Raw genomic sequence first — 24,532 nt, forward strand, 5'->3', positions numbered from 1 at the left:
TGCACTACAGCAGTGGTTCCCAACCTTTTGACTTCTGTGGACACCCACTGGATCATTATTGGAATCCAGAGACCCCGGCCTAAACACTGTTAAGGATTTGAACCTCAAAACAATACCCCCAAAAAAATACAGACACAAGCATTCATCAAACACATACACAAATGATAACACCTTTTATTTAATGTGCAAACATATATAAATAGGAAGGTTGGAGCTTTTCTAAAGTTAATTGAAGCCACACATCGTTCATACTATCTTCTTTTTGATGCACCTGCAGGGCTCCCACAATTCAATCTGAGGATACTAATTTGAATTTTTAGCCTCCAATTTCAAATTCCTTGACACTTACAAAACGTTTAAAATGTTTCCATCGTACATTTAACCACTTTATATACACTTTATTAATCTGTTAATATTTAATTTTCTAAGGAGTCGAGGACCCCCAGGGGGCCCGGACCACAGATTGAGAACCACTGCTATACAGCATCCCTGATGCTGTGACGCACTTTCTGAGCGAAAAAGCAAAAAATAAATAAATAAGAGGAGAAAAGTGCCATGACGCAGCTGCCCCTTGTCAATATGTAGGCATATGTAATGAATCAATCGATTTGTAAATCACGGTGGGTGTGTGAGGTGCGTTCGGAGTGGTGTGGCAAGGGGGAGGGGGGGATCTTGGCTGCAAGGTAAGAGAAAGAACAACCTCAGCTGCGGCTGCGTAGTATTCTCAGGACATGCGCGAGTAGTTGAGACATGGTGATGGAAGGTGAGTTTGTGGTTGATAAGACTGGGTCAGATGTATGTTGTGCAGGGCTTTGTATGCGATGGTGAGAGCCTTGAATTTGCATCTTTAGTGCACCAGCAGCCAGTAGAGATTTCTGAGGTTCAGGGTTGATGTGGGACAGTCTGGGTAGGTCTAGGACGCGTCTCGCTGCTGCGTTCTGGAGGCAGTGGAGTAACTGGGTGGGAATTCAGACGTAGAGGGTGTTTCCATAGTCCAGTCTGCTGGTGATGATGGCTTGGGTGATAGTCTTTCTGGTTTCGAAGGAGATCCATCTGAAGATCTTCCATAGCATGCCGAGGATGTGGAAGCAGAAGGAGGCCCTGCGTTTATCTACTGTTTGAAGGTCAGTTTACCGTCGATGATGATGCAGAGATTGCAGGCGTGGTAGGTTGGGGTTAAGGGTTGTCTGTGCGTGGAGGACCCCCAGCAGTTGTCCCATGGGGAAGGGTTGCCTCCGAAGATGATCACCCCAGTCTTGTCTGTGTTTAGTTTCAAGCCACCTGATTTCATCCATTTAGCAACGTGTATCATGGCGCTGCTGAAGTTGTCTGGGTCCCTGGGTGGCATGGTGTTTGGAAAGGGAGAGTGAGTTTGGTGTCGTCTGCTTATGGGATGATGTTGGGTCAATGGGAACAAACAATCTCAGCCAACAGAGTAACATAGATGTTGAAAAGGGTGAGGCTGAGAGAGGATCCTTGAGGGACACCACCTATGTTGCTCTTAGATTCCGAGGTGAAGGGAGAGCAGCTGACCCTCTGGGTGTGGCCTGTGATGAAGGCATGGATCTATTTGAGTGCGTTGCCTCGAGTCCCGATGTGGTGGAGTCTGGAGGTAAGGGTGTAGTGGGAGATGGTCTTGAATGCGGCAGAGAAGTCGAGGCGAATCAAGGCCGCTTTCTCTCCATGGTTGAGGAGGGACCTCATGTCTGTTGTGGCAAGAAGGGTGTCCTCAGTGCTGTGGTTGGAGCGGAAACCTCACTGGGAGGAGTCTAGTAGGTTGTGTCTTTCCGATTGTTTGGAGCTGCTTGCTGATGGCATTTTCCATGACTTAGGAAAGGATACATCATTCTGTGTGGTTGACGGGGGTGGTCCACTGTCCTGGTGTGGCAAATTTGGCCACATTGGTCAATGTTACTTGAAGTCTTCTTTGGTCCAGCAAAAGTCCAATCGACACTGGACTACTGGTCTCCGTCACAGCTAAACCAATGATCCCCTTCTGGCAAAAGCTCTCCTTCTGGGTGGCCAAATTGCACTGTGACAGCTTTCCTAGGTGCAGGAGACTGGGGTGCAACTTTTGAGCATAGGAACTCTGTATCCCAGCCTGAACTGCAGAGAGGAGCGATGATCTGGTAATCTGGACTACCAACTTGCACCAGCAGGCTTCCTCAGCGTTTGTGGTACTGTGGTGCCAACAGAAGTCAGCCAGCTGACTCTTGGGGTCTCTGCTACCAACTGGGCTCGGGGGGACGACTTCTCCATGAGTAAGACAGCACAGGTCTAGTCCTTTCTTCCCTAGCAGGAGCAGGTACAGTTCAACTCTGGTGCACCCTCTTTCTTTGCCAGGTTCAATGTCAGCAAGAGAGCCCTTCTTTGGTCCTGTACTCCAATCCAGGCAAGATTGGAGTTCTGGAGGCCAGGAGTGCCTCTTCGAAGGCCAGAAAGTGACTGTAGGGGAAGTCGTGGTCATTAGCCAATGCGTTACTTGGATTCCTCCCAAATTACTGTGAAGTGTGACATCTATGCATCAGAGAGTGCTCTAGTCAAGCCACTTCCAAGATGGCTGAACTCCTCCCTCAGTGTTTAGATCTTGGTAGGGGTGAGGCTACCTCTGGGCTACACACCTACTAGAAAACTGATTTGACTACTATTTTACCCTTGTTGTCCTGATGCCCTTCTATTTACCTAGACAAAGAAGCCACTCCTTCTGTGTGCTTGCCACTTGCGCAACAAAGGTGGCTTCCTTTTGAAGTTCCCCTTATGGGCTCACAGTCTTTGAGGCTTTTCCTGCCAGGAAGAGATAACATCTCTGTTCTCGGCAGACCCTTTGTAGGCTTTCCTGGGAGTAGTTTCCACATCTCCCCAGGAGGCAAGACAGCTGTCCTGAAGACAGACCTGTGTGTGTGTGTGGCAACTTACTAAAGTTGCACTTGACCACCAGTGACATTTAAATCATTAAATCAGATTTAATGCACTGATTCTTTTGATACCTTGAAGTACCACTTTTAGTAGACCCATTTATAAGTTAGCCGGGCTGAGAGGTGAGACTGTAACTACACTTGCCAAGGGGCTGCTAGCCTTTTAATAGTAAATACAACATTTGTGGGCTTTACTCTTAGGACCTTGAAAACATTAAACTACATGTCCAACTTTTTAGTATAATACACACTGCGCTTAGGGCTCAGGAGGTTCGCTTTAGGGGCGACTTACAAATATTTAAAAAACAGAAGGCTTGGGCTCTCCCTCTTTGCTTGAAATGGCAAAGTCGAGTTAGTGTAAAACTGCTCTGCCAGCCAGCAATGGCAGGCTGTGAGTTGTGCTTTGCCGCACTTTTGGTGGCACTAGTTCTGCAGTCCGAGAGACACTAACTTACAATCCCGTTACCCCTGGTACCATATACCAGGGACTTAAAATTAAGTTAAATTATGCCAATTGAGTATAAGACAATAAAACATTACCTTTTTAATGGTCTGGGCACATGCACTTAGTCCTGATTAGCAGGGCTCAGGGCGTTTCAGAGCTATTACATTAATACCCAGTAGTCAAACTGGGGCAAAAAAGTGGAGGGTGAACCTGCAAAAAGCTTGTTTCCTCACAAATGTTTTCTAAGAAAGCCATAGAGTGCCCTTGTTTCTGGGTGGAGTTGGGTCTGGGAGGGACAGGCAAAGGACTGTTTTAGGCTTTACTGTAACAGATCTGTATACATTTGAGCAACCAGTGTGCTACTCCGGCTTTACACAGAGCACAGCCCTTGCATGTTTGGAAAAAAGACAGAGTTGCTGTGTCTTAGAGGAGGACTTTGTCCTGTTAATGTAATACATGAGGGCCCTTTTGAAATCTAGTGTGTGAAAAGCCCACTCTGCTACAGACTCTGGATGTGGGAAGAAAATAGGAGTTCAAACGTTTCGATTGTGGTGGAAAGAAGAGACAACCTTGGCGAGAGAGTTGGGGGTTTGTCCTAAGGACTAGTCTGTGTGTGAAATGGGATAAGAGCCTGGAGCTCACTCGTATCCCTGAGGGAGGTGACTCTGATTAGGTAAGTCACCTTCCAGGAAAGTAACTGCAGAGGCATTGAGTAGAGTGCATCAAAAAGAGGGTCCATAGGTCTGGTCGGAATTATGTTTCACGTGGGGGCAGGCGGCAATTGCGCTTAGGTCCTTCCATAAAAGCTTTAATGACTAGAACCCTGAAGATGGAAATGTGTTCCCTATTCTTCAGGTGAGCAGCAACTACGGCTAAATGAAGTCTAATGGAGGTTTAAACAAGGCCTGATTTTTTTTTTTTCAAGGGAGGAAGCTAAATGACAGTCTCAGACTACTGCTTGGAGAGGGATGATACACTTGGAAATACAGTAGTGCCTAAATCTCTTCTATTTGGCTGCTTAGAAGCCTGTTGTAGTCATGCGGGTCTCCTTAAGGATGGTCAATTTCTGAAGGTAGGTTGAGGTAGCCAATTTCTAAGACTTCAGAAGTCAAATTGCAAAATGTAGCTGCTTGGAGTTCAGGTGTCTTAATGGCCCAAGCTCTGATTGAGAAGGTCTGGCCGGCTGGGCAGCTACTCATGAGGCATAACGGAGCGGTTAAGGAGTGTGATGAACCAGGCAAGTGTTGCCCTAATCGGAGCCATCAGAATGAGGGTCAGATGTTTGATGAAGCCTCCAAACCACAAACAGAAGAAGTGGGAGAGGCAGAAAACCATAGGCAACTATCCTTGACCAGTTCATTCATAGTGCATTGCAAATAGACTGTGGGTGTCGGTACCTGGAGAGGAAGCCTGGGCATTTTGTGTTTTTGGTGATGACAAAGGTGATTATGTCGGGAATCCCCCCAATGAAGGAAGTACGACAGCTGGACTTGCAGGTGAAGTTCCCACTTGTGGAATTATTACTACATCCTGCTGATTAGGTCTCCAAAGTCATAGTCCCCTCCTGGTAGGTACTCTGCTAGTAGATGAACTCTGTCTGATGGAGTGCCCACTGCCAACTGCTCTGAGCTAAAGCAGACAACTGTTGGTTGTTTGTAGGTAGAACATGGTGGTTATATCTGTGTGAGGACCACCTAGTGCTAAATGTGATAGATGAATGACTTGAGGCAACCACAGCAAGACACCGAACACTCTGGAGGCAGTGTTGACCCTGAAGGGCAGCTCTTACCACAAACTGGAGCTAACAGCGATGTGCAGGGTGTATCAGGATGTGAAAGTTGGCCTTCTTCAGGTCATAGGCAGTCATTATGTCACCTTGCCTCAGTAGAGGGATGACATCCAGAAGTATTACCACATGAAAGTGCTCTGAGAAGGTGTACTTGTTCAGAGGCCTAAAGACAAGTAGATGCCTGACAGACCAGTCTATCGCAGAGGTGAGACAGTACAAGGATTATACTCCTTTGCTGTGGTAGTTGAGCAGCATGGGTTTTATGCCCCCATCTTGTACATCAGTGTCTCTACGTCCTGTTGAAGGAGGCACTGATGTTCTGGGGGAGAGGAAGTGTTTGTGAGGAGGAATGTTCGGTGGGGTGTTGATGATCCCCAGTCGGTAACCTTCTCCGATGATGGCGAGGACTTACTGATATGGAAGGAAGGGAAAGGATGTGAGTGAGTCACTGTTTGGTAAGGACAGCACTGCTCTTTCCTCTTCCCTTGTAGGTGTTACCTCTGTAACCTGCCCTGGAATAGCACAATGAAGGAATTTGCTGGTTCTGCTGCCTTTGAGAGGAGGAAGAGGCTTTGGGAGACGTGGCACTGAGCCTTGTGAAAAGACCTAAAGTCAGAAGGCATTTGAAGCACCCTCCACGACCTTCATGGAATGAGTGTTTTTTTATTTTTTTATTTCCAGCATCTGGTCAACCTGCACTCAAAAGGCAGGTTGAGCAGATCCTAGTGTACTTCAGGCTGAGAGCCCAAAACATGCAGTCAAACGTGTTGGCAGATCAGGGCACTTGAAATAATGACTCACTACAGGGTTGGCAGCATCGAGGGAGCACCTTATAGTGTTTTTTAAAAATATTATTTTACCATCTGAAACAAGAAGTAGGCCTCTTTTATAGTACTGCTCTGGGAGATGCTGGAGGAGCTCCTCCATTTCATTCCAGTGTGCCAAGTCGAACTTTGAGATCAAGCCAACAGAACTGGCCATACATCTGTGTGTCACTGATTGAGCAGTAACGTGCTTCTCTGCAGCATCTATCTTTTTGCTCTCTTTGTCTGTTGGTGGTGTATCCTTAGTGCACTACAGAATTTGGGGGAAGTGGTCCCCTAATTTATGCAGGGTCGGGCCTTGTATTTATATGATAACAATGGCCTTAACCGGCTTCTTAAAGATTTCAGGAGTGGTTTTCAACATCCCCTAACATCAGGAGAAATTACATGGAGCTCTGGGTGGAGGTTAGCTCCTCCACGACAAAATCTTCATCCTCCTGTATGTTGTGCATCTCCACTTCGTGGTAGGTGGCAGGCATTTGCAAAATCTTGTGATACGAGGTTGTGTCAGCGGGGATGGCTTTGCTGAATACAGGTCAAGCTCAGTGTCCACATTGGAGGTCTATGTCAGTCATCCCATGGGTCATCTGGAGGATTAAACAGTGTCTCGTAAAAACCTTGGGGAGAGCCTGGACTATCTCCCACAAGTCCAAGATGTGGGGAGGCCTGTTGTGATTCTTACAAAATGCAGCAGGTGGTGGAGGTGATGTGGGGTTGGGAGGAGGTGGCTAGGAAGGCAAAGTAGGGGGACAAAAGAGAAGATGGTGGTAATGGTTGGGGCCGAGGAAGGCCTCAGTCATGCCACCTCTTCATAGTGGCTTGTATTGTGGGTGCTAAATTAAGGGCCTCCTTAAAGGTCAACTTCCTTTTAGGTAGTACAGAGCCTTGAGGCTTTAGGAGGTGGCTGAGTGAGAATCCTGCCAATTTGAGGGTGGATCATGATGCTTTTCTGCGTGGCACTGAGCTCTTCCTGTAGGCACTGCAGAATAGACTGTTCCGGCTCCTCAGATCCAGGACAGAGTCATGGACACCAAGGCACCAAAGAAGGCTTTTGATCAGCTGGCACCAAGGTAGATTTGGGTGTCGAAGGCTATGGAGGCACTGACACCAAGGTGGACTGTGGCACAGAATGGGTAGAGGATAGCTTGGAGGGTATTTTTAACACCAGATTCTGTGTCTGAAACTGGCTGGGTGCTGGACCTGAAGGGTGTTTTCGGTTCCAACCATGGCCCTCAGGCAGGGGCAAACAAGAAGCCTGATACTGAGCTTCAGGCCTCAATGCTCAATTCCTTGAAGGGTAGGACTCGACCTCGGCCTCCGTTTGGCACCAGGAGCGGAAGTCGGTGAAATGTTTTACTCACAGCAGAAGTCTTATGATCTGGAGCTGTAGCAAATTAACGTCTTCGGCATCTGATTCTGAGCAGGAGCTTGCCTCAGGAGAGAAATCTGTGGCTCCGCCTCTAGAAGTCCTTGGCTGAAGTTTGATGTCAACATACTGAAAGAATCTGGGGTGACATCTCCCTGCACCCTAGATTGTGTGCATCAAGCCAGATGGCTACACAATGTTTTCTTCGAACAGAAGGCGTGGCAGGCGGAACAGCAAGCCTTGTTATGATCTGGAGAGTTACAAGGGTTACACACTTGGTGGTGGTCTGCCCATAGGTATTTGGCTCAAGACTTAGGGCAATTTAGAAATGGAATCCTTTCCATCACAGATGTGATATTTTCTGCGCAGAACACAGTGGAATAGGCCCCAGAGAAGAGCTCCCAGTCATCAAAAAACAGAACAGAAGAACTTTGACAACGACAAGCCAGTAGATGCACCAAATTATTTTACCAGTAGGTGTAGATGGCTGAAGAAGCCCACAGGTTGTTACTGAGGTAAGAGGCATCAACCTGAAACACGTCTGAACCCTAAGGTGGAAAAAACACAATTTAACATGGAGCCAATGCAAATGTGTATTACCAGCAATAGATGGAGTCACTATACTCTGACCTCCAAAATTGTTTCCAAGAAAAACAAGTTGCCCACGCACCAGGCCAACACTAGATGGCTGGAGTACATGCAGCATGTGTATCTACAGCTACACATGCCATGAACAGACAATTCTGGACCCAACCACAAGATGGAATAATGCACAGAAACATTTCACTGCAAAACAGACAGGGAACGGATTTTGTGCTCACAATTGTATGCTAAGTAGTCTGTCATTAGGCTTCTACCTCAAATTTCAAAGTAATAAGGGGACACTAGAAATTCCAAAAGATATCGTAGGTTAATGCTGACCTCTACTCTGCACTTCTGTGTACTGATTATCAGAGCTCGGGATATGGCTTGGATTAATAAAGGAAGCAATCCGGCACAAGTATAAGAAGCAAGGAAGAAAGCCAAAGAGGCCTCATACGAGTATCATGGTGTGCCTTGAGTGTTGATGGACATTTTGGACTACAACCCAAAACAACCAATTTGTATCCACAAATTGGTTTACTGCTGCACACATACATTTGACCAAAGGGACATCAGATAGTCAATGCAGATGCTTTACTGAGGCAGTCAATCCCTGTAGTATTGAAAACCTCACATTGGTGTATTACCAAACAAATGTTTTTCAAACCTGTAGGCATTCCTTTGTATTAAACACCCATGTGTTCAAGGGAGAATCTCAGTAGTAAAGTTTGTGATTTGGAGCTACGGGTATATTACTAGCAGAAGTCTAATTAGAAGTATTTTCAGCATGCTGTAAAGGGGCTTTCCATGATATTTTCAGACACCTCTGATTTGGAATCTGTCTTTTACTCAAAATAGATTTTTTATTCACAACATGGCTGTTTTTAGAGCATCTGACATAACCGAGTAGCTCTCTTGACAATTAAGTTTAGCACCAATAGACCCTTTGCGGGACAGTGTTCTTGTCTGTATTCATCATCAATAGGTTTGCAAATTTAAAAAACTGAGGAGAAAGAAGGGCCACGAATAGTGATGCAATACATAACAGGAACAAGATACATAACTTGCTGATTATTGGATAAAGGGAAAAGCAGGCGAATCCAACTGGGGCCACAAGTTTGTCAATTTCTGTGCAAAGAAAGTTGTGAATGGAATTCAGAATGTATTGTATCAGGTCCAGAATAGAAAATGGTCACATTTACAGCAATTTGATATAAGAAAACAATGATTAATAAAGCAAGAGGAAGTCAAGAGATTAAATAAAATAATCAACAGTGAGAGGTGTCGTACACTATTCATGTTAGATACTGATAAGACCACGTCAGAGATGCTACCAGAAAGTAAAGTTCAACTGGGTTACTTGATTCACACATTTTCATTAAGTGCAATTCCACACTAAGAAACAGATCACATTGAGAGGAGTGACACTTGTGACTTACTTTTTCTTGGTGTCTCCATTCTTATACTCGGAGCTTTAATAAGTGCTGATTCAGTTTTCTGAACTATATTTTCATTATGTGTTTCTTCATGATTAATTTCTTCAAAAGTGCTTAGACTATCAGATAGTTCAGGATTGTTATGTTCGTCAGTGGGAGTGAGTTCCAACACCTCAAGACCATCTGTAGACTTCCTTGGAGTAAACGGCATGTTTTCATGAGCTGTAATATTACCGAACTCTAGTACGCTAGGATAATCCGCCGTAGAATCTATTAGAATTGAGTCACTGATCATATCCACCATAAATTGTTCGTTTTTTACACTAAATTCATCTAAAAAGTCAACCTTTTGATAGTCTTCTGATTTATTGTTTGCTGCAATGGGGTGAACAATTGCTGTACTGTCTTTGTTGACACCTGTACACAGCACATTTGTTTCTATTAGAGGTACAGTATTACACACACTTCTAATTTTTCTTGAACTAATATTTTTCGTGAACATCTGATCATAATACTCACTGCTCTCAGACATATTGTTGGGCTTTGCGACAATATTGTGCCCAGCATTACTTTGAGGCGATTCAGACATCATACAAGTGGAATTTCGAAGAACATTACAATCTGAAGCATCAGGTTTCCCTACAACATAGGTACACCTTCTAGATTTGGTTACTTGGTTAAGTAAAACAGAGTGATTTGTGCAATCTGAGACACACACATTGTCTTCATATCTATCAGCTGCGAGGTCTTCGCTCAATTCTGTGAATGATGGGGAAACCTTGTCATTTAAAGGCTTTACGAAATAAGTCCCTCGCCTAGGTTGAACATTTTCATCTTTTATATCTGAACTCAGGCCCACTTCACCCTGTGGTGCACGAACAACGTATGTTCCTCGCCTGTCCTTCAGATTTTCATTGTGCACAAAGTGTTGCGTAGAAGTGGAGGACTCTTCAGATTCTGCTGCACCAAACATTCCACAAGTAGGTTTTATCAGTTTATCTTCCAGCAACACACCTGCAGATGCACAAAGTTCAGGTTCTGACACACCAACAACATAGGTTTCTCTCCTTAGTTTAGCTACACTACTTTTGGAACTAGCAAATGAAACCCGATAAATCCTTTTGCTTGGTTTTGGTATGTCTGGTTTAGTATATTGGTCACAAGTCTCAGATCCATCACTTTGGCTATACTGCTCAGATTCATCACAAGGTGGTGCTCTAATTCTTCTGTTTTGTTTCTTTTTAGTTTTACTTTCTCTTCTCCTGACTTTCTCTTTTTTTGAGCACTTAGAATCTAGTACATTATCTTCATCACTCCCATCAAAGTTAGGGTCATAGTTTTTTCTGTAATGTTTTTGTTGCAGTTCATTTACAGCTTTAGATTTCTTTATACAAACAGGAATATTAGAGATATTTTTCTTTTCCAAAGGTGATGCATAAAGGGTTTCTTCACAAGTCACCTTATTCAATTTTTGTGCCCCTTTTCTTTCGGGTATATGTAAAGGTTGTTCTTGCAAATCAGTTATCTGGCATTCTATAGAAGATACATTTGTGAAATTCTCTATACAACCATGTGTGTTTTTAAGCACACATTTCTTTTCTTTCTGAATCACACTGGATGCTTTTTCAGACACAGAGCAGATTTCCGATGGGGCTTCTCTACTTTCACATGTATTCTTGCTGACCTTTGGCTTTGACTTCTCAAGGAAACTGGAAGGCTGCTCTTGAAAGTCTGTCACATTGCTTCTCTCCCAAAGAAGCATCTTGGCAGAATTGTTTCCAGAAAGTAGGTGTTTTGTTCTCTCTTTTGGCTTCTCATTGAGGATACATGTATTGTCTTGGAAAGGTGGCAAATCTAAGACATCTTGAATTTCACCAAAGGACATTTTTACAGAATTGCTTTCTTTTGCAGCATCTGTAGTGTCACATAAGTTCTTCTTCACCTCTCGATTTTCCTCAGTTATGCAGGAAGGGTCCCCCGGTGAAATTACTTGATTGGCAACTGGTGAAGGTAAAGATTTACTAGTATAGCTTTCTAATGTGAGTGGACTACTTTCAGAACACTCATTATCCACTTTGTGTTTTTTCTTTAGAATTAACTGAGAAGTCTTCGCTTGATGAATGGGTACATTTGAAATCTCTTTCCTCTCCTCATTCGTCAAACCAATAGCACTGCAATTTTCTAAGGTGGTTTCTCTTTCATATATTTTTTTACTCATTTTTTGTTTTCCTTTTCTTACAACTACTTTATTAGGCTTTTCACATAAAGTATGTTGATTCTGAAGCTTCTGATTTACTTCTAAAGTACCAATATCTGTGAAATCATCTGATGGGGTATCTGTTGTGCACGGTTTCTGGTCAACTTTGGGCTTATGCTTCTCAGATATGCTGAAAGGCTGCAGTTTTAAAGTTTGCATGTTTGACATGTCCTTGGTTTCTCTGAACAATGAGCCATTAACAGTGTTGACTTCTAATGGGTATTCCCTAGCTAAGTAATCTTGATTTTTAATCACATTTTCCAACATCTGAGCATTTTTGCACACATCATACTTCTCCATTGTAGTGGATTCCTCCTCAAAATTAGACCTCTGAATTACATGTAAAGGTAACTTTACAGGGCAGCTTTCTGGCAAAGCTACTTCATCACAGGAATGGTTAGCCACACTTTGCTTTTTCTTTGCAATTAAATGAGAAACCTCTTGCACAACAGGTCTATTCAAAATCTCATATTCCTTCTGCCTTAAGACATTAATGCTACAGCTTTCTAATGGGGCTTCTTTTTCACAGGTTTCCTTGCTTACTTTGCTTTTTCCTTTCTTCCCAACTATTGTGCAAATATTCTCCTGTACAAGTGGAGATTTATTGTTTCCATGACTTTCCTCAAAGTTAAAAATATTATCAGTGCAGCCTTCTGATGGGTCCTCCAAGCCTAACTGGTTTTGGTTTTTGCAAAAATTCTCTAAAACTTTAACATTTCTGCAAACAACATTTTGTTCTGTTTCTTTGCTTTTTTCATCAAGACAATCATTCTGTTCCAGCTTAACTTGACTCAACTGAACCACATAGGTTTGTCTGCTGTCACTATGGTCTCTATCCCATCGTTTGACAGTGGATTCAATTTGGTGGTCTGTTAAAGTTGAAGAGTTAGCTGGAGTTATGAGATCAAATTCGTGTTCAAATTGCTGAGCAACTTCAGAAACTTCTTTTAACTTCACTTTTGAAGCTCCAGATTTTTGTTTTACCTGGTCGGAGCCACTTCTCTGTGTGTTTTTCAGCTTCTTTTCATTACAAGAATATCTTACTTTCCTCAAAGATACCCGATCACACTTTTCAGAGTCCTCTTGAGTGTCTTTACTATCTGTGTTTTTTGTTTTTGCGGGAATTACAGCAATCATGCCAGAATCACTTGCAGTTACATTCATTGCAGCATCAGACTCCATCCGTTCTGGTTGTAGCTTACCATAGTCTATAAACTGTAGGTGCGCCAAAACATTTTTTTTCTTCTGAGCAGAGCTCTGTTTCATAGTGTAACTCTCCCTGTGGGATGTACCTTGTTCACCTGCTTGTTCATTTCTTTCACAGTTATTTGTTTCACTTAATGAATCCGATAAACAAGGGGAGGCATTTTCTTGATCATGGCCAACTGTCGATGCCTGATTGTTCGAGAGAGACATTGTTGAACGCTTCCTTCTTTTCGTCACATATCCACTACCACAAGACCCCTTGATGTCTGCAGATGGACAATCTGATTGCACACAGTCCACATTCGGGACAAGAATATCTTCTAATCCCTGCTCGATGCATTTAAAACTTCCTGCAAAGAAAACAGAACTAGTCTTAGAGGACATCTACTGGGTGCTGTATCTACCAGATATCCATCAAAATGATACAGAATAAAATTCTTCTAGTTAAAACGTTGGTAATATACTTCTAAATACCATGAGCTATTGGTTTCAAGTTTTTAATAAGAGAAATTATTAGACAACAAAATGCCCCAGCAAGCTTGAAAATGAAAATGTCACTTACCCAGTGTACATCTGTTCGTGGCATTAGTCGCTGCAGATTCACATGTTTGGCACAGTCCGCTGCCTGGTGTTGGGCTCGGAGTATTACAAGTTGTTTTTCTTCGAAGAAGTCTTTTTGGTCACGGGACCGAAGGACTCCTCCCTCCTTGGCTCCATTGCGCATGGGCGTCGACTCCATGTTAGATTGTTTTCCCCGCAGAGGGTGAGGATGGAGTTGTTTGGTATAAATAGTGCCCATGCAATGGAGTGAATATGTATGTACGTTAAGAGTTTCTAATAATTATTTACAAATGTTCAGATGTTTAAGATTTATGATCTACTTCTAAACGGCTACAGGCTTCCCGGGGAGGTGGGAGGGTACATGTGAATCTGCAGCGACTAATGCCACGAACAGATGTACACTGGGTAAGTGACATTTTAAGTTCGATGGCATATGTTGCTGCAGATACACATGTTTGGCATAGACTATAAAGCAGTTACCTCCCCTAAAAGCGGTGGTTTAGCCTGTAGGAGTTGAAGTAGTTTGGAATAATGTTCTTAGTACAGCTTGGCCCACTGTAGCTTGTTGTGCATTTAGTACGTCTACACAGTAGTGTTTAGTAAACGTATGAGGCGTAGACCAGGTTGCAGCCTTACATATTTCGCTCATAGGAATGTTTCCTAGAAAGGCCATTGTAGCACCTTTCTTTCTGGTTGAGTGTGCCTTTGGTGTAATAGGCAATTCTCTTTTGGCTTTAAGATAGCATGTTTGAATGCATCTGACTATCCATCTAGCAATGCCTTGTTTAGAGATTGGATTTCCTATGTGTGGTTTTTGAAAAGCTATGAACAGTTGTTTTGTTTTCCTGATTAGCTTTGTTCTGTCAATGTAATACATTAGTGCTCTTTTGATGTCTAATGTATGTAGTGCCCTTTCAGCCACAGAATTTGGTTGTGGGAAGAACACTGGCAATTCTACTGTTTGATTTAAATGGAATGGTGAGATTACTTTTGGCAGAAATGTTGTATTTGTTCTTAGAACTATTTTATTGTTGTGTATTTGAATAAATGGTTCTTGTATGGTAAATGCCTGTATTTCACTTACTCTTCTGAGGGATGTGATTGCAATGAGAAATGCGACCTTCCAGGTTAGATATTGCATTTCACAGGAATGCATGGGTTCGAAAGGTGGACCCATGAGTCTTGTTAAGACGATGTTAAGATTCCATGAAGGAACTGGTGGTGTTCTTGGTGGTATAATTCTTTTTAGCCCTTCCATGAATGCTTTAATAACTGGTATTCTAAATAGAGACGATGAATGAGTAGTTTGTAGGTAAGCAGATATTGCTGCGAGGTGTATTTTTATAGATGAAAAAGCGAGATTTGCTTTTTGCAAATGTAGTAAGTATCCTACTATGTCTTTAGTAGAGGCATGTAATGGTTGTATTTGATTGGCATGGCAGTAGTAAACAAATCTTTTCCACTTAGATGCATAGCAGTGTCTAGTGGAAGGTTTTCTAGCTTGTTTTATGACCTCCATGCATTCTTGTGTGAGGTCTAAGTGTCCGAATTCTAGGATTTCAGGAGCCAAATTGCCAGATTCAATGATGCTGGGTTTGGATGCCTGATCTGTTGTTTGTGTTGTGTTAACAGATCTGGCCTGTTGGGTAGTTTGACATGCGGTACTAGTGAAAGGTCTAGTAGAGTTGTATACCAAGGTTGTCTTGCCCATGTGGGTGCTATCAGTATGAGTTTGAGTTGGTTTTGACTCAACTTGTTTACTAGATATGGAAGGAGAGGGGGAAAAGCGCACGCAAATATCCCTGACCAACTCATCCATAGAGCATTGCCTTGTGATTCGCGGTGTGGGTACCTGGATGCGAAGTTTTGGCATTTTGAGTTTTCTTTTGTTGCGAACAAATCTATCTGGGGTGTTCCCCAAATTTGAAAGTACTTGTTCAGAACTTGGGGGTGAATTTCCCATTCGTGGACTTGTTGGTGGTCTCGCGAAAGGTTGTCTGCTAGTTGGTTTTGTATTCCTGGAATAAATTGTGCTATTAGGCGAATGTTGTTGTGAATCGCCCACTGCCAAATTTTTTGTGTTAGGAGGCACAATTGTGTTGAGTGTGTTCCTCCTTGTTTGTTTAAATAATACATTGTTGTCATGTTGTCTGTTTTGACAAGAATGTATTTGTGTGTTATTATGGGTTGGAAGGCTTTTAACGCTAGAAATACTGCTAACAGTTCTAGGTAATTGATATGAAATTTTGTTTCGTGTATATCCCATTGTCCTTGAATGCTGTGGTGATTGAGGTGTGCTCCCCACCCTGTCATGGAAGCATCTGTTGTTATAACGTATTGAGGCACTGGGTCCTGAAATGTCCGCCCTTTGTTTAAATTTTTGCTGTTCCACCATAGAAGCGAGAGGTATGTTTGGCGGTCTACCAACACCAGATTTTGAAGTTGACCCTGTGCTTGTGACCATTGTGATGCTAGACACTGTTGTAAGGGTCGCATGTGTAGTCTTGCGTTTGGGACAATGGCTATGCATGATGACATCATGCCTAGAAGTTTTAGCACAAATTTTGCTTGTATCTTTTGGTTTGGAAACATAGCACTTATTACCTTGTGGAATGCCTGCACTCTTTGTGGACTTGGAGTGGCAATTCCTTTTGATGTGTTGATGGTTGCTCCTAGATATTGTTGTGTTTGACACGGTTCTAGGTGTGATTTTGTATAGTTGATGGAAAACCCCAGTTTGTGAAGGGTTTGTATGACAAATGTGGTGTCGTTTGCGCATTTTTTTTACTGTGTTGGTCTTGATTAGCCAATCGTCTAGGTAAGGGAACACATGTATCTGTTGTCTCCTGATGTGTGCTGCTACTACTGCTAGACATTTTGTGAACACTCTTGGTGCAGTTGTTATTCCGAATGGCAACACTTTGAATTGGTAATGTATTCCTTTGAATACGAACCGTAGGTACTTTCTGTGAGAAGGGTGTATTGGTATATGAAAGTACGCATCCTTTAGGTCTAATGTGGTCATGTAATCTTGCTGTTTGAGCAGTGGAATGATGTCTTGTAGTGTGACCATGTGAAAATGGTCCGATATGATGTAGGTATTTAGTGTCCTGAGATCTAATATTGGTCTTAATGTTTTGTCTTTTTTTGGAATTAGAAAGTACAGGGAGTAAACTCCTGTGTTTTTTTGTTGTACTGGTACTAACTCTATTGCATCCTTTTGCAGTAGTGCTTGAACTTCTAGTCCTAAAAGTTCTAAATGTTGTGGTGACATTTTGCGTGTTTTGGGGGGGATGTTTGGTGGGAAGTTGTGGAATTCTATGCAATAGCCATGTTGGATTATTGCTAATACCCAATTGTCTGTTGTAATCTGTTGCCAAGATTGGTAGAATTGGCTTAGTCTTCCCCCCACTGGTGTTGAGTGAAGGGGTTGCGTGACTTGAAAGTCACTGTTTAGGTGGAGGTGTTTTTGGAGTCTGGAATCTTCCCCTACTCCTTGTGAATTGACCCCCCCGATATCCCCTGAAACCTCCTCTTTGGAAGGAACCCTGATATGGTGTGGTTCTTGTTTGTTGGCTGGTGGTGTCTGTGGGTTGGCCACGAAACCCCCCTCTAAATGGAGTTTTTCTGAAAGAGCCTCTGCTCTGCGGGGAGTAGAGTGCGCCCATGGCCTTGGCCGTGTCTGTGTCCTTTTTAAGTTTTTCAATGGCTGTATCCACTTCAGAGCCAAAAAGTTGTTTCTCGTTGAAGGGCATATTAAGGACAGCCTGCTGGATTTCAGGTTTGAAGCCTGAAGTGCGTAGCCAAGCGTGTCTCCTTATGGTGACAGCAGTGTTGACTGTTCTTGCTGCAGTATCGGCTGCGTCTAGTGAAGAGCGGATTTGATTGTTTGAGATCGTTTGTCCCTCTTCCACTATTTGCTGCGCCCTTTTTTGGTATTCCTGGGGAAGATGGTCTACGAGAAGTTGCATCTCGTCCCAGTGTGCGCGGTCATATCTGGCCAGCAGCGCTTGTGAATTTGCGATGCGCCACTGGTTGGCTGCCTGTGATGCTACTCTTTTCCCTGCCGCATCAAATTTTCGGCTTTCTTTGTCCGGAGGTGGGGCGTTGCCAGATGTATGTGAATTCGCTCTCTTGCGAGCTGCCCCTACTACCACGGAGTCAGGTGGTAACTGCGAAGTAATAAACACTGGGTCTGTGGGTGGTGGTTTGTATTTCTTATCCACCCTTGGGGTGATGGCTCTTGATTTTACGGGCTCTTCAAAAATTTGTTTTGCGTGCCGTAACATCCCTGGTAGCATTGGGAGACATTGATATTGGCTGTGTGTAGCCGAGAGGGTGTTAAATAAAAAATCATCCTCTATAGGATCGGAATGCAGTTGGACATTGTGGAATTCTGCTGCCCTAGCCACCAGTTGCGAGTATGAGGTACTGTCCTCTGGCGGTGACGGCTTTGTGGGGTATGACTCGGGATCATTGTCCGGCACTGGGGTGTCATACAGGTCCCAAGCGTCTTGATCCTGATCGTCATGACTTATGGTAGTTTGCGCTGGTGAGTGCATTTGTGGCGGTGTTTGTGCTGGCGATGCCTGTGGAGGAGAGGGCGGAGGCGTGACTTTTTTAACCACTTTGGCATGTGGTTGTGCGTCATCCTTTGGAAGTCCGATCCTTCTTTTCCTCATGATTGGGGGAAGGGTTGATATCTTCCCTGTGTCGTGCTGGATGTACAGTCTCTTTTGTGTGTAGTCCGATTCTACACCTTGGAGCTCTTGTCCAAATTTGTGCATTTGGCCACTCATTCCTTGTTCCTCTGAGTAGGATGAAGGTGTGGTATTTTTCGGCGCCGAGAGAGAATCTTTTTTCGGTTTCGGCACCAACAGAATTTTTGTTCCTTTCGGCATGGATTCTCGGTGCCGATGTTTTTCGGTGCCGGTATCTTGTTTTTGTCTCTCGGAGCCGCTTTCTCGGCTCCGAGGTTGCTCCATGGCGGTCCCTCGACCGGAGTCGGGTGTCTTCGCTATGGGCGTGCCCTTTTTCGGCGCCTTCGACGGGTCGCCTGTTTTATGGGTCGAGCCATGGCCTGTTGGCAGTGGCGTCCCCTGGGCTTTCGGTTTGTCGATGGATTTACTTTTCGACGTCTTACTCACAGTTTGTTGCTGTTGTTCGACGTCGGAGTCTCCGGATTCTGATTCCGGAACCGAGAATGTTTCCTCTTCCTCGTCGAAACGTTGTTTTGTCGACGTGGACGCCATTTGTTGACGCCTGGCTCTTCGGTCCCGGAGTGTTTTTCTGGACCGGAAGGCTCGACAGGCTTCACAGGTATCCTCCTTGTGCTCGGGGGACAAGCACAAGTTACAGACCAAGTGCTGATCTGTATAAGGATACTTACTGTGACATTTTGGGCAGAAACGAAACGGGGTCCGTTCCATCGGCTTCGATGTCGCACGCGGTCGGGCCGACCAGGCCCCGATGGGGGATCGAAACTACCCCAAAGTCTTCCGATGATCGGTGTCGATGTACCTAACTATCCCGATACCGAACGGAACAATACCGACGCTTTCTTCCGAGATTCTGACTAACTTTCCGAACCGAAACACGGAGCGAAAAGGAATACGTCCGAACCCGACAGCGGAAAAAAACAATCTAAGATGGAGTCGACGCCCATGCGCAATGGAGCCGAGGAGGGAGGAGTCCTTCGGTCCCGTGACCAAAAAGACTTCTTCGAAGAAAAACAACTTGTAATACTCCGAGCCCAACACCAGGCAGCGGACTGTGCCAAACATGTGTATCTGCAGCAACATATGCCATCGAACAAACAAGTTACTTACCTCTGCTAGCAGTCTTTCTGATGGGTACACTTAACTGCAGTTTCCTCAACTTAAGAGGAGATATCCAACAACTATCTCCCAGAACACAAGGGTCTAAAGAGTAAACTCCCGCTAAAAAAATCTACAGGACCGAGCAGGCAATATGACGCTCCTCAATCTCCACACTTGGAGACGTAGCCTGGAGAATTAGGTACAGGACCCTGCCCAGTTGATGAGATAGAAGGCTTTCCCAGAGAAGCAGACTGATTGGAGGCAAATGCTCAGACTCAACAGGTGAAGGAATCATACCCTCAAAGGCTAATTGGGTGCTCTGAAAATAACATGGGTTTGCTCTGTACTGACCTGCTGTAGAACTCTAGACAGTGATAGAAATGCATACAGAAGCCCTATGCTTCCTCGACAGACCCTCTGTACATAAACACTAGTGCACAGTAATCTGGACACTACATTCTCTGCAGCACTAAAAAAAGATGAGGGCAGGCCACACTGGGTGAAGATGCCCATAGTCACTCCAGGATAAAGACTCCCCTTGTAGTTCACCAGCTGACTGCTTCGCTTGTCTGCTCTGATGCGGTGTGACCCCCATCAGATGACTAGCTACCATTGAGATCCCCTAATGGCCCAGCCATTGCCAAAGACACAGTGCATCCCAGTTAAATCCAAAATCTCACACCCCTGCTTGTTGCAGTACAACATGGCTTGCCAAACTTTCCCTTGGCTAGTAGGAGAAAAGTTGCCAAACCCAGTCAGATGACACAAAGTTCCAAAACGGGTAGCTGGAGCTATTGCCCCACTCAAGGTCACAGGCCTGGCGCCCCCTTCTATCCCAGGTGACCGCCCCAATCCAAAGATGATGTAATCAGTACTACGATCTCTGGATGTAATGGGGAGAGAGTCCTGCTGCATGACGAACTGGTGTGCACTTGCCACCAGCCAAGATCCTCGTCTGTCTCCTTTGAGATGCAGATTTTCAACAGAATGCTCAGGTCACACCCACTAGAAAAAGAAATACACATCTATAGTCATAGTTCTGCATTGAGGGAATCTTCATTGAAGTAATAAACTTGAATGATTTAGTGCTGTTTGCGCAGACCCAGGAACACCTTCTTCAATATATTTTTAAATAATCCAAACTCTTGAAGCGTTCATCACTGAAAGTCCTTTTTCACATAGTCACAGTGACTGCCAGAGATTTACTCTCCCAATGAATGCTGGACGATAGATAAGTTGGAAAATATGCACCAACAAAGCCTTTAAACTTGCACCACTTTGTCTTAGGAAAAAGCCTGTGCATAAACCAGAGGCAGCATGAGAAGGCTACCAATGAAAAGGTCAAAAAAGGGACCTGTACTTCTAAGGACCCCGGTGGTACCCCATCTCACAATGCAGTGCATTTTGCCTCAGTGTCAGTTCTTCTATATGTGATGCACAGAATACAAATACATTCTGACCAGCCGGGGAGGAGGGAGGGTGTTTATGACTTTAATGAAGATTCTTACGATGCAGAAGTATGTCTACAGGTATGTAACGTTTCCGGTTGCATTGTAGGATCTTCATTGGTAGTTATAAAACATGAATGGAATAACAAGCTGAGAGAAAACTCCAACATTGTGGCTTTCAGGCATCCATACTCACTGAATCAGTTGCATACATAATAGGAGATAAAGAGGAGGAAAAAAGGAGTCTAGGACAAACTAACTATTTGAACAGGTTTCTCAATGTTTCTTGTCCAATTTCTGACTCTGCCCGTTTCATGCCTTGAAAAAAATATAAAATTTTTACTAGACCTGCAGGTCGATTAACTTGAATAATCTACTTGACTGAACTGTAATGTACTTGACCCTGTAATGTCTCAAACTGTGTGATCCTAGGCAAATACATGCACACACATATTTAACAGTCGCCTTTTTCTTCACCATCATATGAAGGCACCTTCAAATAAGTGAGTTTAGCATTTCGGCTGTGATTAAACAGACTAAAGACGTTTGCTCTGTGTATAAATGGGGCCTATTTATCAGGCTGTTTGCATTGCTCTTATACCATGTGCTGTGGCGCAAGAGTGACACAAACCTTAAGACAGATTTTTGAAGCCACGCAAAGCAACTTTGCATGGTTCCACGTGGCTCCGAAAATCAGGGGTAACGCAATAAGGGCAAATCACTGTCACATTACTCTGCACTGGAAAGGCCTTCAATGGTTGGTCCCACGCATCTCTCACAAATTCTGACGCATCGTCAGATTTACATGACCTTGTAAACCTGAGGATGTGCCAAAATCTTAAACCTTCCCAGGGGAGGTGTATCAAGGAGAATTTTTTCTATTTCTCCTTGTTTTTTCCTCTTTCTATGTGCACTGCATTTTGCACCACACAGAAAGAGGAATATGATTCACAGGATTGTTTCTGTGCACAAAAATAATCCCACATGCAACACAGGCACCGTGGTGCAAGACTGCTGGCTCTAGGCCGCCCTTTGTGCCCCAGCACATGGGAAAGGACAGGAATGTGCTGTATTGCCTTACATACGGTGCATTCCTGCCCTTTCTATGTCACACAGTGAGGCGAGGTGACTTGCTGCACTGCGCGACATCCTCACATCCTCAGGAGGCCCTAAGAATCTAGGTCACATATAGAGTACTCATAATCCCCGACTTGCCTCTTAGTTTACTAATAGCATTGCCAACAGGGCAGAGGCAGGAGCGTTTCTGTTTATATTTACTCACCTTTAATAAATATATTACTAAGCCATAATGTGGTGGTGCACTAGGAGTTTGAAACGTATGGTAATAATATCGCCTGTCTCTAGGCTTATACTGCTGTTTAAAAGCCTTTCTTTTGTTTTTTTACCAGGCCAATTGATTTTAGTGTTTCTGCTTAATTCAAGCAATTTTCAATTAGACATCTGGTTTTAGAGATGAGAGCCTTTTGCCAAGAGGCTCGCTTTGGAGAGATGCCATGATAGAAAGCAGTGGCTGAATGCTCCACTGAGTCCACTGCAGCACTGATGGTGTGCCTGTCGATAAGGGAACCTTAATTGACCATCTCTAGGTAATCTTGTTGTCTGTGACTTGGCAAGTCACCCATGCACGATTTCATCCCATACCAAACCGCCTGATGGTAGCTACCCAATAATGCAGCTGAACTCGCATTTTGCAAATATGTAGAGGCCATCCTACACATTTTGTTGCCAATGGCATCCATTCTTTACTTTCACAGTGTGGAGGTGCTGTGGTTTCTGGAGCCGAAGCATGTCCCTATCTTGGCTATTGGGAAAACCAGATCTCGTTGTCGAGGCTGGCATTTCTTCAACAGCCTAGGTATTGCTGATTTTACGGTGGCTGGTGTTAGAAATTTTTCTTCCACAATGTCATTGAAACCTGGAAGAAGAGGGAGATGAGGCCTCGGGTAACTCTTGGTTGTAGGGACTCCAAGATCACGGACAACATTGGTTGAGGGGTGTCAAGTGAGATGTTTAGTTTAGATGCACCTCTCACCAGGGTGTCCTGGAACATGTCAACTGGTGAAACCCTAGCTAGAGACTGAACTGGAGAGATAGGTGTGTATGACGTGTTAGAAGAGTTATCAGGTGATCTTTGTTTTGTCGATGGGGGTCATAGATCTTGCATGAGAACGTGACTGTGGGGGCAGGGATCTCAACGGGGATGGAGCTTTCCATTTCTGAATCGGAGATATAGAAGCTGCCCTGGAAGACTGCCATATTGGAGACATCAGTAAAGGCTGTAAATGATGCTGCACAGGGACAATGACCAAAATTATAGGTCTGATAGGAGGAAAATCAGTCTCTGGTTAAGGAGATGAAGCCTCTTAATGCTGCGATGATCCTGACCAGTGAGAAGATGAAACATCTACCTGAGGGGCTGTTGACATAGAGAGTAGAGTTATCAACATAGTGCACACCTTTTTTTGTCAAAGCTGGAGTCTTCAGAGGAGAGGTTGGTCTCTTTGACGCCAAGTGGGACTTTTTTTTTCAATGTCGACTGTTGAGATCTCAATGCTGATCGGTGAAATCTTTAGGACGAGTGATGGGACTTCGACGTGGACTGATGCAACCTTGAAGTCGAGTGATGAGATTTCGACCATGAGTGAGATAGCAGCCCCGTCAAAATATTTGGCATCGTCCTGCCGTCGATTTAGATGAACAGTGATAATGATGGAGACCCGTCGACATTGAGCCCTCCTTGGAAGGTGAACAGGACACAATCAAACCTCACAAAGACCACATCAGTGGGAGAGATGTTGGTGGGAGTCCACCTGTTTTGTACCTTTTAAATAAAAAAAATATTTAAAAAAATAAATTAAAAAATGTAATGAGAAGAACAGCTCTCTATTCCCATGGTTTCTTGATCAGCTTTCATGTCTTCCATCCAGCCACGCAGCCGGATACAGTGTCTGTCCTTCAGGGTCCTTTTACACATTTTACTTCAAGTGTCACAGCCCTTAGTCAGGTGTTGAGGTGACAAATACACAACACATACCTCATAAGCATCAGAACTCACCTTCTTTCTGCCACTGGAAGGACATTTAGTGAATAGAGATGGCATAGTGACAGACAAATCCCTCAAAATTCTCAAAAAAATTGAAGCACTTGACAGAAGTGTTAAATTGTCAACTAGTAAGCTATTAAAAGCGCTTAAAAGATTTTTTGAACGTTTTAGGTGAAGAAAACACCTGTAGTGTTCAGAGATCATGCCTGAAGGAGCCAGACAAAAGAACTGACACTCTGAAGCAAACTGCCACTGAAGTGCCTTGTGGGATGGGGATACTTCCGAGGACCTTAAAGGTACAGGTCCCTTTTTTCCCCTCAAATTTTCTTCATTACATTTTTAACATAAGAAATTATAACAATACATGATGACTGTGTACCATTTGTAGAGACCCATCGGTCATTCACATAAGCCAATAACAAATCCAGTGTCATTTAAAATTGGTCTCTATACGATCTAGAGAATGAGACGAAAGAACAGCACTATCTGTGCCAGTACACTTGTCATTACTTGCGAACATATAACAAACAACTACCAAAAGACTAAATACAAAAACATTTGTGTCAATGGTGTAACCAGATGTAATGTTGACAGAGAATCAGACCTTTTGTCTTTGGGGTGGGGGGAGGGGGGTTTATTGTGGTGACATGGAGCTAGACATCACTTTGGGGAAGTGTGGATGTTAAGTCATGAAGAGGTGCAAAGCTCCAACGCGAGTAGAAAAGTTGAAGTCCCTATGAAAGGTACAGAACCAAAGGCCCCCAAATATAATCAAAACCCTTCCTACGATCATTAAGTAGATCAGACATGTGTTTCATAG

At 43.9% G+C, this 24,532-nt stretch overlaps 1 protein-coding gene across 1 annotated transcript in view; it reads right to left on the bottom strand.

The window, feature by feature from the left end:
* Positions 1–24,532, bottom strand: part of SGO2 (shugoshin 2) — a 266,669-nt gene that overhangs the window by 116,696 nt on the left and 125,441 nt on the right. Inside the window, exon 7 of the mRNA XM_069225946.1 lies at positions 9,361–13,170. Within this exon, the coding sequence (XP_069082047.1) occupies positions 9,361–13,170 (3,810 nt within the window). The remainder of the gene's footprint in view (positions 1–9,360; positions 13,171–24,532) is intronic.

Source organism: Pleurodeles waltl, chromosome 3_1 (genome assembly GCF_031143425.1).
Source record: "Pleurodeles waltl isolate 20211129_DDA chromosome 3_1, aPleWal1.hap1.20221129, whole genome shotgun sequence".
Lineage (NCBI taxonomy): Eukaryota > Metazoa > Chordata > Amphibia > Caudata > Salamandridae > Pleurodeles > Pleurodeles waltl.